The sequence below is a fragment of the Ascoidea rubescens genome, assembly GCF_001661345.1.
Source record: "Ascoidea rubescens DSM 1968 unplaced genomic scaffold ASCRUscaffold_12, whole genome shotgun sequence".
Classification (NCBI taxonomy): domain Eukaryota; kingdom Fungi; phylum Ascomycota; class Saccharomycetes; order Ascoideales; family Ascoideaceae; genus Ascoidea; species Ascoidea rubescens.
The window spans coordinates 277,431-293,746 of NW_017962924.1; the positions used below are offsets into that span (position 1 = coordinate 277,431).

Below are 16,316 nucleotides of genomic sequence, written 5' to 3' on the forward strand. Positions count from 1 at the left end.
ACATTTCGATAAATCATTCTCTCCCTAATACCAGTGCTTTCCCAGGTTTATTTCGAGCCAATTGGCAACATAACTTCTCTTGATCAGTTCTTTTGTGGTTGGGGTTGGGCGTGAGTTTTGCATATATCTACATGTATTTGCATGTCTTTGCATATCTGTATCTAATCTTCTTTCTTCATTTATTGATTTATAAATCAATCTTGATACTATCAGTGAATATAATGTATTTTTGAACCTACCAAAATAAAATGGTATTTGAAAAGAAAAACTCACAAAATTTTTTCAACCCTCAAAGTTTTTATTACATTCAAAAAGTTGCAAATGGATTTTCTTATTATTCTCATGAAACACAAAACCAAAATCCATTTGTTTTTTAATATCACAAAATAAAATCCAAAAAAAAAACTCATTTGAATGTACACTAATAAGCTTCTTTTTTAAAAATTCTTTCAGAAAATGCAGATATCCATCTCTTATCTCATCACTCTTTTTTTTTTCTTAAATCAACTCACATCTCAACACTATATCTTTACTTTATTGTCATATAATGTTATTAAATAAAATTAAAATTATTCAGTTGGCATTTACAGCTTTAAACTTAATTCACAATGGTTTTTCCTATGAATTATATGAGACAAGTACAAGTACAAGTAAATCTTCAAGCTTAAATATTCCTCCTATCGAGATAAAGGGAAATAAATTTTTTTATTCTAATAATGGCTCTCAGTTTTTTATAAAAGGTATAGCCTATCAACAAAGTAGTGCAAGTCAAGGTCTTCTAACATATGAACCTAAAGATGTTGCTGTTAAGGCTTTATCCTCAAAAACAAACTTGAATTTTATTTCAAATTCCAATTCCAATTCCAATCATAATAGACAATTAGTTCTTGATTCGACAAAATATTTAGATCCTCTATCAGATGAGAAAAAATGCTTTAGAGATATAAAATATTTAAAAGAATTAAGCATGAATTTAATAAGAGTTTATAGCATTAACCCCAAATTGAATCATGATGTTTGTATGAATGCTCTAGCTGATGCCGGTATTTATGTTCTTGTTGATCTTTCAGAACCTGATGTATCAATTAATCGAAAAGCACCTTCATGGGATGTCCAATTATACGATAGATATAAATCGGTTATCGATGCTTTAGCAAAATATAACAATGTATTTGGTTTCTTTGCCGGAAATGAAGTTACAAGTGACCCTAACAATGCACACGCTTCACCTTTCGTTAAAGCTGCAATTAGAGATGCTAAATCATACATTTCCTCAAAAAATTATAGAAAGATACCAGTTGGTTATTCCTCAAATGATGATTCTGAAACAAGAGATAATTTAGCAAACTATTTCATTTGTGGAAACAAAAAACATGCTGCTGATTTTTATGGTATTAATATGTATGAGTGGTGTGGCTATTCATCTTTTTTCTCTTCTGGGTATAGTGAAAGAACAGTTGAATTTCAAGATTATCCTGTCCCTATTTTTTTCTCTGAATATGGCTGTAATGTTGAAAGACCAAGACCTTTTACTGAAGTTGAAGCCATTTATAGTCCTTTGATGTCAAATGTTTGGTCTGGTGGAATCGTTTACATGTATTTTGAAGAAGAAAATAAATATGGAGTTGTAAAAGTTGATGAATCTGAAAATGTTAAAAAATTAGATGATTTCAGATACTTGAGAGATCAAATGAGTAAGATAAATCCCAAGGGAACCAATGTTAAAGATTATGTGATTCAAGAAACAAGAGAAAGAACTTGCCCAGTTAAAACTGCCAATTGGGAGGCTGATGGAAAACTTCCACCGACACCAGACTCCTTTATGTGCGAATGCTTAGAATCTTCTTTATCATGTATTGTGACTTCAAATTCAAACCTCCAATATAAAAAGTTATATGAATTTTTATGTGGTGAAGTTGATTGTTCTTCAATAACAGCCGATGGTAAAACAGGAGAATATGGTTATTATTCTTCGTGTAATAATAAGCAAAAACTATCATTGATGTTTGATGAATATTATACGAAAGAATCCGAAAACCCAAAGGCCTGTAATTTTAATGGACAGGCTCAATTAGTTGGAAAGATAAATGATAAATTCACTTTGCAATCAATCGAAAAAGAAGGTAGAACATGCGCACAAATTTTGAAAGAAGTTAAAGATAAGAAAAAAAACGATGGTAATAAAACTGGAAATAACAAACCGCCATTCAATGAAATGAAAAATGGTAACAGCAATAATAATAATAATAATTTACCAAAAAAGAATTCTGGCAGTTCAAATCATGTCTCAATAATGAATTTGCTTGAAAGTTTTTTTCTTTTTGGATTGGTGTTCATTGATACTTTTTTTCTAGATTAGTGTCTAAGAATGTTAGGAATTTTTATTTGATTAATTTCAATTTTATATAGCTAGATAATGAACGATATTCACAAGAATTAAAATATTTTTATTTATATTTTTTATTTTTTATTTTGTTTTGCTTTATAAGAAAAAAAAGTAATGTTTTTTTAACAGAAGAGAAAATGAAATGTTAAATTGTAAGTTTATAGATTATCATTCTTTTTTAAGACCCCATTTAATTCCTAAAAAGCCAGAATTATCAGTTTTTCCAGGTATTCTCACCACTTTTCTCGGTGGAGAAATAATAAAATGTTTATAACCATCAACCTGTAAAAATAGATAAACATATTCCGGATTGGCAATATCAGTCGACTTGATTTCCAATTGAACATTGCCTATTTTTTCTTCACTTTCCACGTGAAATTTCATAAATAATAATTCTTGGTTTGGGTTATTAGGATCTGGTTTTCTGATCGAGGATATTGGTCTATTTCTGGTCCATTTATTTTCGGAAGATTCGCCATATGCTTTTAATCTTGCACCAGGCTTCATTCTTAATAGTTTTTGACATTCTAGATCATTTTCAACCAAAGTGACTGTTCTGTTAAATACTTGGGTGTCGCCGGAAGGCAATAGTAGTTCAGTGAATAAGAGATATATCACCATCGAGGTTAAGCCAACTGCACCTAGCACTAGTGTCGTTGTTCCTGCCAATGAAACAGCCGTAAAAAATTTTGAAGAAAAGGGAATCTTTTTGAATTGATCATCTTCAGTTTTAGGTTTCCTGTCCTTTGTGGTAGCATATAATCTTATAAAGCTCCTGCTGTTTATGAAGCAGTTCAATTGAGTGCTGGAATTGACTTTCTTGGAACTCTGATCTAAAAAAAGAGCACGATGGATTCCTCGATGTGTGCAGTAAAATCTGGGATTCAAAAGCACAGACTTGCTGGAAAGAGGCCTTATAGAGCTTGCAATGTTGATTAAAGACCTGTTCATGATATTTCCACTGTCGCTGGATCAATTGCTGTTGAATCAACAGTTTCAGCAAAAAAACTCTGATAAAATTTTGTGGATCCACTGGCGCGGTTGGGGTGTGTTCAAAAAAAAGTAGGATTATTAAAATAAAAATTTAGCTCTTGTGGCCTAGTTGGTAGGGTATCGTTTTCCGGCGCGGGCACGCAACCAACTGGAAAGCAACGAAGATCCAGGGTTCGAGTCCCTGCTAGAGCTTTATTTTTGCTGTGCTGTTTCTGCTGCTTCTGGGATATTGCCATGTTTCGCAAAAAAACTAATGTACATTACACCCTATAGATTATAAAAATTAGTTGTCACTTGAAACATCAAGGATTTTGTGGCTCTCTCTAGCCATACTGCTGAGAACTCCATCAGCAGCACCATTGGCAGTATTGTTGGTAAAACTCAAGACATTCTTCAATTCAGAAATTAAATCAAAGCTATTGTCTCTCTCTGAGTTTGCTATCCGAGAAAATCTCTTTTCATTTAATTTTCTTTTCACTTTGTCTTTTTTCTTGTTTTCTGTAGACTCAATAAACTTTGAAAAAGTTTTAGTTAATTTTATTTTCAATTCCTCTGGTGACAATTGGTTGTTGGAATCATCACTGCTTTCATTATCGCCCATTTCTTTGGTTTCATTGTCATAGTCAGTCTCGAATTTTTGAACTGAATAGTTTTCCTTTGGTATCATTAATGTATTGTCACTACTTATTTCTTTTTCAAAATATGGTTTTAAACTATATGAATTGACATAGTTATCATCAAAACTAACAATTTTTTCTTTGTTTGATGTTTTACTCAATTTATCATGTTCATCATTGTTTTTATCTTCAACGATAGATAGTATTGGAAAATGCAATCCATCACTCAATCTTGAATAAGCCCTTCTATGTGGCGGTTTATTATTCTTATTTTCTTCTGATTTCAACTGGGTTTTGTTTTTTGAAATGTTTTTGTTATTATTACTCAACTTTAAAGGTAATGATAGTCTTTTGTATTTATTGACAATTCTCTTTTGTGATACCTCGATGTTAATTGGAACTGAATTATTTCTTCGTATTGATATTTTTTTAATTTCATCAATATTAATTCTAAATTGATTTATAAATTCTTTTAAATCATCATCCAAATCATTGAGATTATTAATAAATTCATTATTATCTTTCAGCTCACAGCTTATGTAGTTTAATTTATAATCGAGGAGTTTTAATCTATTTGATAATTGAGAAACTATTTTGGATCTCTCTCTTTGAAAATTTGCATTCAAGCTGTTATTCGTAATATTAACATTATTAGCAATGTTATTATTAGTGTCAAGATTAACGTTCATACTATCATAGGAAACATTGTTATCTGATAAGCAATTAATATGGTTAAAATTATTCAAGACTAAAAAGCTTTCCATTAGGAAATTTACATTGTAGAAGAATTTATAATTTTTATCTAAATTTAAAAATAAAACACAAAGAAAATGATTATAATTATTATTATTATTATTATTATTATTATTATTATTATTATTATTATTATTATTATTATTATTATTATTATTAAGGTTGTTTAAATTAGTTTTTTGATTGTTAAATTTATGAGTATCAAAATTAATTAAATTTAATAAATTCAAAATATTCTTTAAAAGGTATTGTTCATTTCTTAAGTGATCAAGTTCATTAGTATTATTCTTATCATTTTGATTGGAAATTTGGTTTAAACTATTTTGAGAGACATAATTTAAAGTTAATAAACAACAGATATAAAATTTTCTTAACAATTGGAAATTTTTGAAATCATTTTCAATTTTGTTTGTTTTATAATTTAAATCATTAAAAAATTTGGAATCAAATTTCAATGTATCAATATTATTATCAATATCAATATCACTATTATTAATATTAGTATTATTAATATTAGTATTCATATTGTTAATAATATGATTATTGTTGTTGTTGTTGTTGTTATTATTATTATTATTATTATTATTATTATTATTATTATTATTGTTTATTTGGGATGATAAATTAAAAGGTTTTAAAGGAACGTTGTCATTGTAACTAGATAGATGATTGTTATTCATGTTGTAGTAAATTTTTTGTAAAAGATAATTTAAATTATTTAAATTGATATTATAGGATAATAAAATTTTTAGAAAGAAGAATTGGATATTTTGGTTATTAATGATTAAAGGTAAGATATAGGATTTTATTAAAAAAACCAAAAAATTGTTTGATAGCTGGATATTATTGAATAATATATTGAATAGATTGTTATATTGATTAATGTTATTAAATTGAGTTGCATTTGGAGTTGAAAAATTTGGGGGTAAAATTGGGGATTGAAATATAAGATTTTTGAAGAAATTGATTGAGTTTGAAAAGTTTATATCGAATAACTGATTTATTATAATAAAATTATCGAGTTTATTAGAATTTGATTGGAAGAAGGATAAATTTGAGTTATGATTATGAGAAAAGTAAATTTTGTATAAAAGCAATAGAATTAAGAATAGTATGTTAAGATTTTTTTTAGTTTTAGTTTTAGTTTGATTATTGTTATTTTTATTTATTTTAAGTAATGATTTTTTCAAATAAATAAATAGGTTTGAAAAAAGAATTAAATAATTTGGGTTTAATAAGATTAGGTTATTATTATTTTTATTATTTTTATTATTTTTATTATTTTTATTATTTTTATTATTTTTATTATTTTTATTATTTTTATTATTATTATTATTATTATTTGAATATTTTGAATATTTTGAAATTTTTTTATTTTGAAGGGAAATTGAATTGGTTAGTAAAGAAGAATTTGTTCTCTTTTTGAATAATTGAACATTTTTCTTAAATAAAGAAATGAAGATTTTGTTATCTAATAAATTTGAAGAGATGATGTTATAATTTAGAAATTCGATAAAGGAGTTTAAATTTTTATTGAAGGATTTCAGATTTAGAGATAAATTTGATATAATTTTTTTGATTTTAGGTGGATTTAGGTTGTGGATGGGGATGTTAATATTAGCAACAGTGGTAGTGATGTTATTGGTATTAGTAGAAGAAGAGATAGAAGGGTTGATGTTGTGGTTAATAAAAATTGGTTTTAATTGAGAGGAGTCAGTGAATATGGAGGAATTTAGAGAGGAAGAGCGATGATAGTGGTGGTTGTTTGAGAGGTAATCCTTTGGATACATAAAGACATGATTATCATCTATGCCCCAGTCAGAGATACTATTTGTATTTGAGGTGGTTGAGCTGATGTTATCGATTCTATCGAATTTGTTCATTTTAGGGGAGAGAGGAGAGTAGGAGTAAGAGTAAAAAAAGAAGCTTTAAGGAATGAATAGAAGATATTGAAGGAATGAATAGTGGATATTTGGGGAGAAAAATATGAAATGAGAGTGGGTTTTAGGATTGTGATTTATAACGAGGAAGAATAAGATATAAACTTGCAAAACTAGGCAAGAATAAATTGGATTAGGATTGAATTTGGATTGATTTGATCGAAATTAGTGTAAAGAGAAGATTTTTTTTTAAAAAAACGAAAGTATGGTAAGAAGCGAAGAAATTAGTAATACATAATAAGAAGTGCAATGGAATGAAGATGAGATGGGATGCGATGGAGTGGGCAAAGAGGTTATTGAAGGTGGTATTAATAGGAGCAGCAGGAGCAGAGGGATATGGGTATTGGTGAAGAAGAGAGAGAGTTGTTTGTGAGTAACGAAGAGGCAGTTAGAGAAAAGCCTGAAAAAAAAGGACGAGGAATAAAAAGTGTTTTGGGTAAAAAGACGAGAGGAAAGTGATTGAAACCCACAAAAAGAGAGATGATAACTCGTTGATAGCTCGAAGAATGCAGAGGATGGACTAAACAGGAGAATGGACTCATGAAGCGAAGGAGATGGGATATCATAGAGATCATATCAGAGAGATCATATTAGAGAGATCATCACATTTGAGAGAAGAGGTGTGGATAGTTGGCCTTCAGATAAGCAGATAATAAATAATAAGTGAGTCGAAGAGCAAAAGTTACTCGATATTTGCATTGGGTTGAGCAGTGGTTGGTCTTTCTCAATTCGAGCAGTAGTGTGATTGGTAGAAGAGATCAAATTAACAATTAAACAATTAAACAATTAACTAAGGTGAAATGTAGTAAGAAGTACATAGTATATAGTATATAGATGTGATATAGTATATAAGTATATAGTGTATAAGAGTGTATAATGTAGAAAAGTGTATGTATCAGATGTATAATATAGTGGATCTAATTAGAATACATTTAAAGAAATAGTATAAGATGTAAGAGAGGTGCTTATTTGGAGTTGAACAAGAGGTTGTCGAGGTCTTTGTAGTAGCTGTAACTGCCATTGTCTTTGTTATTGTCGTTATTGTCGTTATTGTCGTTATTGTTCTCATTGCTTTTATTGTTCTTGTTGTTCTTGCTGATGATGCTCATCCGTAGGTCAGACTTGTAGAGGTCGTTGAGCAAAATAGAGGCAAACTTGTGGATCTTAATGAAAATGTCATTATCGTCGACGATCTCAGTCAAATTGAACCCATTCTTGTTGTTGGTATTCAAGTCGTAATTGTTGTAAAGAAAGAGGTTTTTATTTTTCAAGTATTTCAAGGTGGAAGACGAGCCATTTTTCTTGAAGATCTTTTCGTTCTCAAAATAGGCTCTTTTCTGGCACAAGTTGTAGATTAGCTGATTTAGTTTCTTGAAGATGAGATTGTAGTTGACAAGTAGGTTGTTGAAATTGTTGGAGATTAGAGAGATTTGGTAGTTCTTGATCTGGCCTCTGCTCTGAAACTCGTTGATTTTGAACTTGAGAGTGATGGAGTAGAAGAAGTTGGAGTTGCCTATGATAATCAACTTGGGGTCGTTGGAGTTGATGTTCTCCTGGTGAATCAACTTTTTGTTCAACTGGTTGAGCTTCTTCTGCAAGAAAAAGGATTTGGGGAGCTGGCTGGAGAGAAAGACTCTGTTGGCGTTCAAGCTCTTGTCGTTGGTCAAGCAGATGTTGTTGTTGTCGTCCGAGACCTTGAACTTGCAGGAGTTGCAGTAGCTGGTATGGTTGGTGTAGATGTTCTGCAACTCCTTGAAGTTGATAATCTGGTTGTACAAGCGAGGGTCGTTGTTGGAGGCAGCATTCACAGCATCAGGAACATGGAAGGAGTGGGTCACCATGATGATCTTGGGCCCATGGAGCTCGCAGAAATGGCTGAGCATGAAGATGTAGTTTGTATCAGGCTCCATTACCACTTCCACTGCAGACTCAGCAGCATTATCTTCGTTTCTTCCATGGTGAAGCTGCTGCCGGAACAAAAAGAAGCAAAGCTTCTTATCACCAATGAGACTCGGTGCGTTTAGCACGTGCAGTTTTACGCCCGTCACGCTCACCACACGCCCACCACACGCACATTTGCTGAAAAAGGACATGCCGTAATAGGCATTTCCAGAATAATCTACCAGACATAGTTTCCCAAAGGGGCATGTGTCACGGTGGTCTATAAATAGTTTTATCAGTATTAAACATATTAAATGTATTATTAAATGTATTAAAGGTATTAAACATATTAAGCATATTAAGCATATTAAACATTAAACATATCAAACGTATCAAATGTATCAAATGTATCGAAACCACTGAATATGTAATTGTCTTACATTTTCATTTACAATTACATTACAACCAAAACTACAGGTAGACTCACTTCGATCGCCGATTATCTGATCTCTGCTCTTCTTTTTACTCGCCCAGCATTCATCGAAATATTCTTCTCTCACATCTTATACACACATCTCGCTTTAATTACTTTTCTTTGTAATCATGTTCTCTCTTTTCCAACTCTTTTCAATTTTCTTGGATTCCAAATCATATTTACATTTCCTCTTTTCCACCATGGCTGTGCAACTTTCGATCTTGTGCTTTTTCTTTTTCTGCACCATTGATAATTGACCTGTATGATCCATTTAAACTCTTCAAACTATATCTAAATATCTCATACTTCCTCATAACCTATTCATTACATTCATTGCATTTATTGGTTATACTATTTTGCTTCAATTATACTACTTTCATTACTTATTTGGGTTCTTTTTTTCTTTTTTTTTTAACTCTTATCCACCATATCTTTTAATATTTAAATCATTTCTTTTGTCCAGTTTTTTTACTCTAAAAAAATTAATGTTTAATATATTTACACCAATCTATATTCAAATTATACTATTCTTTCCTTTACTCGTTTCTTTTTTTTTTTCTTTTTCCATTTTCCATTTTTTATCTTTCATTTTTCATTTTTCATTTTTCATTTTTCATTTTTTGTTTCATAATTTAATACATTTTAACAAAATTCAATACCCACTTTTCAACAATAAAGATATATATTAATATAATTGAATTTCCAGTTTCAATTATTACTTCCAATATTGTCAACTTGATCTTTATTCATTATCATTCATCAATCTCTAAAATGATCTTATCTCGATTCTCTCCCTTTATCTACCATTCTTTCTTTTTATTCTTGTTATTAATCCCATTATCATCCTCTGCTCTTCCACTAAATCTTCGTCCCATTCATCAATTTCAAAACATTCATACCAACATTAATAATAAAACCAATTATAACCATTCTCATAAGAAATATTTGCAGAAAAGAGATCCTTTAACTATCACTTTAACTAAAGTGGAAGTAGTAACTCATTTTATAGTAACTCAACAAGTTTCCCAATCTTTAGAAATTAACAACTTATCACAATCCCCATCTTCTTTATCATCTTCTTTACCATCTTCTTTATCGACTCTCTCTTCAGCTTCAATTTCATCAACTCTCTCATCAGCATCACCTTCTTCCACTTATGTCTCAGAGGAAGCCTCTCTCAATTCTCACATAAACATAGATCCAGCTCAAGAGGGTGCAAACATTATCCATAAACTTTGGCAACGATTCTGGGACGACTCAACCTCCCAATTCTTATCTGATCCAACTTGTAGTGACCAAAGATCTACTCACGTAGTCTGGGACACAACCGTAACATTTCAAGCTATAGCCGATGCTGAAATCCTATTCCCAACCCAATTCTCTTCTCATTTATCGTTGGTCTATAACAGATTGCAAAATTATAAAAACTCTCAGCTAAACGTCTATTCAGCTTCAACTAATAAAGATCTAGACATCTATTTAGACGACAACGCCCAAATTGCTTCCGCCTTCATAACTGCTTTCGAAGCGACTAACAATGAAACCTACCTCAATGATGCTATAACAATAGTAAACTTCCTATCTTCAAATTGGGATACCCAATATAATGGTGGGGTTTACTGGAAATACCAACATGCTTACAGAGCTTCTATCTCCACTTCGGAATCTGCCCTAGCTGCTCTAAGAATTTATCGTTATACTGGTAACCAAACCTTTCTAGATTTCGGTGCTAAATGTATGGACTGGATTCTTGAAACTTTGTTAGATCCTTCTGACAATTTGATTTATGATGGCATAACTGCAGAAACAACCAATAAAGGTAAATTGTCCTACCATGTAGGCACTGCTTTGTCTGCTACCTCGTACCTTCATAGAATAACTGGTCTATCGAAATGGCAACAATATTCTGAAATTTTGTCTTATGCTGCAACTTCAAGGGAAACTGCAATCTATTATAGAGACTTGCCTCAATTAGATAAAAGGTTTTGGAACAATCCGTTAAAATATTCAGAACTATTGTTTGAGGGATTAGCTGAATATCTTCTCTTCAGTAACCCAACCGATTACCAAGTTAAAAATGAGCTCTTAAGAGAGGCAAGATACATATATAAATGGCTCAAATCCGACGATGATGGTCTATATTTCCAAACAACCCAGCTAAACAAATTAACTCAAGATATCTTTGATGAAATGTGTGTTGTATTTGAAACTGACATCTTTGAATATGATCCTGATCCATCTGAATATTGTGATGGTGATACCTCAAATCCAATTAAAAGAACTTTGTTAGCAACTGCTGCTGCTGCAAGAATCTTCTTGCAAACCAGTTTAGTTACAGCAATAATTTAGTTTTACATCTAAAACACTGCAAAATAACAATCAATTTCCTGATTTGTATTTCTTTTTGTTTATTTTCAAGCTATTCTCAACCCTTTTGCTATTTTTTTCTGTTTTGCTATTTTGCTTCTCCATTTTCACTTATTCTTATCTTTTCGTTTCCCTCTTATTGAACAATTTACTTGCTTTTTTCATACAAATCTCTCTCTAGTTTAAAACCCTTTTGTAATATATTATTGCCTAATTCAACGTAATGATAATCATCATCATCATCATTATTGTCACTGTAATTCTAATTGCAACTGTTACAAAAATCGTAGGCAAGCAATGAACTCAGTTGACGCAATAAACTTTTTAGTTTTTTTCCAACACATTGCCTTTATTTTTCACTCCCTGAAATTGTCTGACTTCTTTAGCATTTTAGAACTATTCACTGATTTCAAGCTGAATGATTATGATTAAAAACAATTTAGACGTTCTTAGGTTTTCTTGTGATTCAGTAACAATTATAGAATTTCCAGCAAACGAAAGTTGGCTGTACTGGTATTGCATTTCTATGCTATGCTTGACTATGGTGATGATATAACTATTGTAGCCTCTAAATAATAAAGGTCAACTTGTGCTCAACAGCAAAGTCTAATTAGATCAGTCCCTATTGATCTCTATCATCCACCTATATTCAGTCTTTCAGTCTCTTGTCGACGACTGCCACTGGTAGCACATTCAGCCTTCAGTAGCAATCTTGCTCTCAATAGGGTTTCAGCCCAAAGCAATCCTCTACTCGACTTGGAATTGTGAGTAAGCAGATCATCCAGATGCTTTTTATTTCAATGCAAAGGCTCAGCAAAACAATTCACTCAGAAACAGTATAAAAGATAATCAGAGGTAGCTGTTTTGTAGAGCAGTTGTTGTTCTTCCACACACAGTAATCACATCTTACAATCAATCGAATTTTATCCTCTGATTAAATTATACTCCAACTAGATCTCACTCTTATTAACTTATACTCTTCACAATGGCTGTAACTTGTTCTGACATCTTCAAGATCATTCTTGGTAAGTAATTTTTGTTATACTGCACAGCAATTGCAAAATCGTTGACAATATCTCCTGGACTCCTGTCTCATTCAATAACTGCAATGGAACACAATTGATATTGAAGCACACAACTAACACACTCTTCTACAGCTATTATTTTACCACCTCTTGGTGTATTCCTCGAAAGAGGTTGTCATGTTGATTTGCTTATCAACATCTGTTTGACCATTCTTGGTTATATTCCTGGTATTATACATGCTCTCTATATCATATTCAAGTATTAGTGTGAATAGCACTTGATGTATTCTAACAACTGGTATTGTTCTTTTTATCGCTTAGTTTTTTCTTTATTTTTGTTAGCTTTTTTTTCCTGGTTTTTTGGGTATTTTTTATCTTGCTTTGAGATTAATTGTCTTAATTTTATCTATACTTTAAGACTTGAGAAATAATCTTTTTCTACAAATAAATATCAATTTTTATTGTTTATTAATAAGTCCTCATGTAGCCTATAATTGATCTACTTTGATCTCTTTCAATTGAAAATTGCGAGACTGGAAATTTGTTTACTAAAAATACACTTTTGGAATCATTGATTGTTCACTAAAACTATAAAACTATATATCAATTGAAAATTTATTTATTGTCATACCATCTTGCTCAATGCTGATTCTTACAGGAAGTTTGATGCCCTTAAAACCATTGTCATCATCGGTATTATTCTTATTCTTATTTTGAATATTAATGTTTCTAATGGACTCCTCAAAATCTTTTTTTACTTTTTTTTTATATTTTTCATTATACTTATTATACACATCTTTCATTTTGTTTGAAAATTCGCCATAATCAAATATTCTATTATTGTCAATATAATCGGTTTCATCGTCATTATTATTCTCTCCCACTTCCTCGCTGGTATTGATATATTTAAACTCTTTATTTGCAAAATATTTCAAATTTCCATCTAAAGTTCTCTTTAAATAAAACTTTCTTTGTTTTTTATCCAAAACTTCCCTGAAAACTCGATCTAATTTACGATTTTTGCGTCCATCAAGAAACTGTAGTGTAGTTTCACCCTTTTCATTTATCACCAGTCCATCCTTATCTACTCTTATATTTTCATTGTGTTTGGTTCTATGATAAGTACTTTTTTTATGATCATTCTTTCTAGAACCATTATTATTATTATTATTATTATTATTATTATTATTATTATTGTTATTGTTATTGTTATTGTTATTATTATTATTGCTACTATTACTACTGTTGTTATTATAATTGTTATTATCATTATAATTTCCATAATTATGACTGTAATTATTCTTAAAAAGATTCTTTTTTTCTTTTTTCTTTTCATTTTCATCATTTTTCTTTAAGTTTTGAGAATTCACTAATGTTTCATCACTCATACTACTATAATTCAAATCAGTAGCAGGAAGAATGTTGACATTATTAGAGGTTCGAAATTCATTAATGTTATTATTAGACATCGAACTCGAAGAAAAAGATCTGGTATTATTAATATTTGTTCTAAAATTCGTAGTTTTTCCTCTTTCTGATGGATCTTTATTTTTGCTACCTTTAGGTCTTCCTCTTCTTGGTACGTGAATAATTTTTTGAACTTGTTTATCATTTTCATCTACTGTTATCGAACTTAAAGAATATTCTCCATTGTCTTCAGCCAAAAATTTTCTTCTTAATTCTATCATATCATTACCGTATTTGATTTCATCCTCTGGATCAATGTCGAATTTTTCTCCAGGTCTTATGGGTTGGAGTGGAGGTATAGAATAATCAGGAACAGTTAGATCATTTTCTAATCCTTCCATATGATAGAATGGGTTTTTTTCTAGTTCTGCTTCAGTTAAATTTGTTTCTAAATATGCCCATATTAACCATAAAAACCTTCTTGCTCGACTCAATGGAGTAGTTTTCCAATTTAAGAAAATTGATGAAAATGGTGATTCTTGATGATCTTTTAATATTTTTCGAATTTCATTCATATATTTTAATTTTTCTCTATCTTTGTCTTTACTTTCATCTGATTTTTCTTTAAATTCAAGTTCAACATTAGGAGTATTAACGGTATTATCATTGGAATTTATATTAATAATGTGATTATTATTTGTATTTGTATTTGTATTTGTGTTTGTGTTTGTGTTTGCATTTGGGTTTGTATTTGCATTTGCATTAGAATTAGAATTGAAATTGAGATTAATATTAGTATTATTATTATTATTGTTGTTGTTATTGCTATTTTTATGTTTACTGTTATGGAAAAATCGTTGATCAGATTCATCATTATCTTCATCTTCATCAAGTGAGGTATCGATTTTAAAGGCACTATTAGAAGAGAAATTTTTAATATGAGAATTGATTAATTCTTCAAACTGGCACATTAAAAAAACCATATTAATTGCATTAGTTTTAGGAAGTTTGTCCTTTGGCACTTTAAACAATTCTGAAAAGGATGGTGGTTCTTTTTTATTTGTACTTGGTTCACAAGCCGATTTTAAGATCATTTTTAATCGTGGAGAATCTTGTAATACTTTTGAGCTGTTATTTGAATTTGAGATGCTTGTATTGGTATTTATTTGAAATACGGGAATTGAATGATAACTTCTCAATTGAGATTTCATTTCGGGAACAAAATTAACAGTAGTGTTCATTCTACCAGCATTTACTAATAAAGAGACCATTGCTATTGGGATACTCATTGATTTATCAGTTAATAAGCGATCTTTTAAGATTTTTGAGCATTTAGTGGAATAGGCCATTGCTTGAATGTACAAGTCAGAAAAAGCCAATTTTTTATTTGAAGTTGGGTTGAGAAAATCAGTGAAAACATGGTATTCATTTTTAAAGATAATACTTAGTAAGTCGTATTGGATATCTTTTCTCCATAAGGGCTGGCCATCTTTTTTTTTGATATGGCGAATTCTGGCATTCGTTAGGGAGGAAGAGATGGAGGTTGCGTAAGATGAGATGGATGTTAGAGTTAAAGCAGAAGATATGCCAGAGTTTTGATTTAATTTTTTTTTTGTTGGTTTTATTGTTGAATTTAGAATTTTAAAGTGGTTTTGATTTTGAATTGATATTGGTCTTTGAAGCTGAGGAATTTGGTTCATGGAATCGCTCAAGTTTTGATTTTGGTTTAATATTTGGTATTCAAAATGAGGTTTTTGTTGCAGTTGTTTTGGGGTCATTATTTCTTGTTGCTGAGGTGGTGGAGATTGGGAGGTATGTAGTTTTGTTGTAGAAGGTGCTTTTGGCAGTTGATGAAATTTGGTTGATAGCTGTGATGGGTTTATTAAATGGGGTTGTTTGGAGGGTTTTGGTTGGGAGATGAGATGGTTTTGGTTGAAGAAATCTTGATTTTTTTGGTGGATAGGTTGCTGTTGAAAATGTGTAGGTGAGGAGGTGTGTAGGTGTATTTCAGATTTAAAGTCAGCTTCATCAGTGGCATCAGAATCATTTTGTAGGTCGATATCGTTGTTGTTAGGGTCTATATTATCGTTGTTGTTTGGATTTGAGACGACTTCAGTTTCAAGTTGAATTTGGTTGGGATTGATGGTGATATCGTTTGGATTGTTGTTGTTGCTGGGATGGGTATTATTGGCAATGGGAGGAGATGAGGAGGTGGAAGAAACGTCGTTTGAGAGTAAGCTAGATATATCCATTTTCCTATTGTGAGAATTGCTGTAGGAGGAGGAGGAGATGGTGGTGGTATTAAAGAGAGGAGGATGATTAGCTTTGGTGTTTTGATTGTTGATGTAGGAAATATCAAATTTTTTGTCATTTTGGAGATCATGAACCGGGTCGTAATGGCTATTTAAAGACATTTTAGAATCGAGGAAGGATATAATAGGAATTTTAAAGTTAAAGAGACAAAATGTTGGT

The 16,316-nt window shown here is 30.7% G+C and overlaps 8 protein-coding genes and 1 non-coding gene across 9 annotated transcripts; 4 read left to right on the forward strand and 5 right to left on the reverse strand.

Moving 5' to 3' along the window:
- Positions 1-670: 670 nt before the first annotated feature.
- Positions 671-2,050, forward strand: GAS2 (1,3-beta-glucanosyltransferase; the record flags this gene model as incomplete). The annotated part of the gene is made up of 2 exons (XM_020189495.1): positions 671-773; positions 885-2,050. Coding segments are annotated over 2 exons (1,269 nt in total), but the record flags the coding sequence as incomplete, so codon positions are not given.
- Positions 2,051-2,554: 504 nt separating this feature from the next.
- Positions 2,555-3,046, reverse strand: TIM21 (Tim21p; the record flags this gene model as incomplete). Its single annotated transcript, XM_020189452.2, has 1 exon — positions 2,555-3,046. A coding segment is annotated over one exon (492 nt), but the record flags the coding sequence as incomplete, so codon positions are not given.
- A 427-nt stretch (positions 3,047-3,473) lies between these two features.
- ASCRUDRAFT_t139 lies at positions 3,474-3,571 on the forward strand. The gene has a single exon. It is a non-coding gene; the product is annotated as a tRNA-Arg (tRNA).
- A 16-nt stretch (positions 3,572-3,587) lies between these two features.
- Positions 3,588-4,828, reverse strand: ASCRUDRAFT_77146 (uncharacterized protein). Its single transcript, XM_020193737.1, has one exon. It carries the CDS (start codon positions 4,758-4,760, stop codon positions 3,663-3,665), a length of 1,098 nt encoding a protein of 365 aa, XP_020045713.1. The 5' UTR covers positions 4,761-4,828; the 3' UTR covers positions 3,588-3,662.
- Positions 4,829-7,459: 2,631 nt separating this feature from the next.
- LST7 (Lst7p) lies at positions 7,460-8,646 on the reverse strand. The gene has a single exon (XM_020188769.1). It carries the CDS (start codon positions 8,597-8,599, stop codon positions 7,655-7,657), a length of 945 nt encoding a protein of 314 aa, XP_020045714.1. The 5' UTR covers positions 8,600-8,646; the 3' UTR covers positions 7,460-7,654.
- A 315-nt stretch (positions 8,647-8,961) lies between these two features.
- On the reverse strand, positions 8,962-9,639 carry ASCRUDRAFT_77148 (uncharacterized protein; the record flags this gene model as incomplete). Its single annotated transcript, XM_020193738.1, has 1 exon — positions 8,962-9,639. A coding segment is annotated over exon 1 (161 nt), but the record flags the coding sequence as incomplete, so codon positions are not given.
- Positions 9,619-11,888, forward strand: ASCRUDRAFT_77149 (glycoside hydrolase family 76 protein). The gene has a single exon (XM_020193739.1). The coding sequence runs from the start codon at positions 9,817-9,819 to the stop codon at positions 11,392-11,394; it is 1,578 nt and encodes a 525-aa protein (XP_020045716.1). The 5' UTR covers positions 9,619-9,816; the 3' UTR covers positions 11,395-11,888.
- A 509-nt stretch (positions 11,889-12,397) lies between these two features.
- ASCRUDRAFT_37509 (YqaE/Pmp3 family membrane protein) lies at positions 12,398-12,703 on the forward strand (the record flags this gene model as incomplete). Its single annotated transcript, XM_020190769.1, has 2 exons — positions 12,398-12,437; positions 12,570-12,703. 2 exons carry the CDS (start codon positions 12,398-12,400, stop codon positions 12,701-12,703), a joined length of 174 nt encoding a protein of 57 aa, XP_020045717.1.
- A 220-nt stretch (positions 12,704-12,923) lies between these two features.
- On the reverse strand, positions 12,924-16,258 carry IES1 (Ies1p; the record flags this gene model as incomplete). Its single annotated transcript, XM_020194958.1, has 3 exons — positions 12,924-13,025; positions 13,069-13,521; positions 13,678-16,258. The coding sequence occupies 3 exons, from the start codon at positions 16,256-16,258 to the stop codon at positions 13,006-13,008; spliced, it is 3,054 nt and encodes a 1,017-aa protein (XP_020045718.1). The 3' UTR covers positions 12,924-13,005.
- Between the last annotated feature and the right edge of the window lie 58 nt (positions 16,259-16,316).

Bases quoted from the DNA above. Each gene is read 5' to 3' on its own strand.
- ASCRUDRAFT_77146 (XM_020193737.1), bottom strand. From the start codon at position 4,760: ATGGAAAGCTTTTTAGTCTTGAATAATTTTAACCATATTAATTGCTTA.
- LST7 (XM_020188769.1), bottom strand. From the start codon at position 8,599: ATGGAGCCTGATACAAACTACATCTTCATGCTCAGCCATTTCTGCGAG.
- ASCRUDRAFT_77149 (XM_020193739.1), top strand. From the start codon at position 9,817: ATGATCTTATCTCGATTCTCTCCCTTTATCTACCATTCTTTCTTTTTA.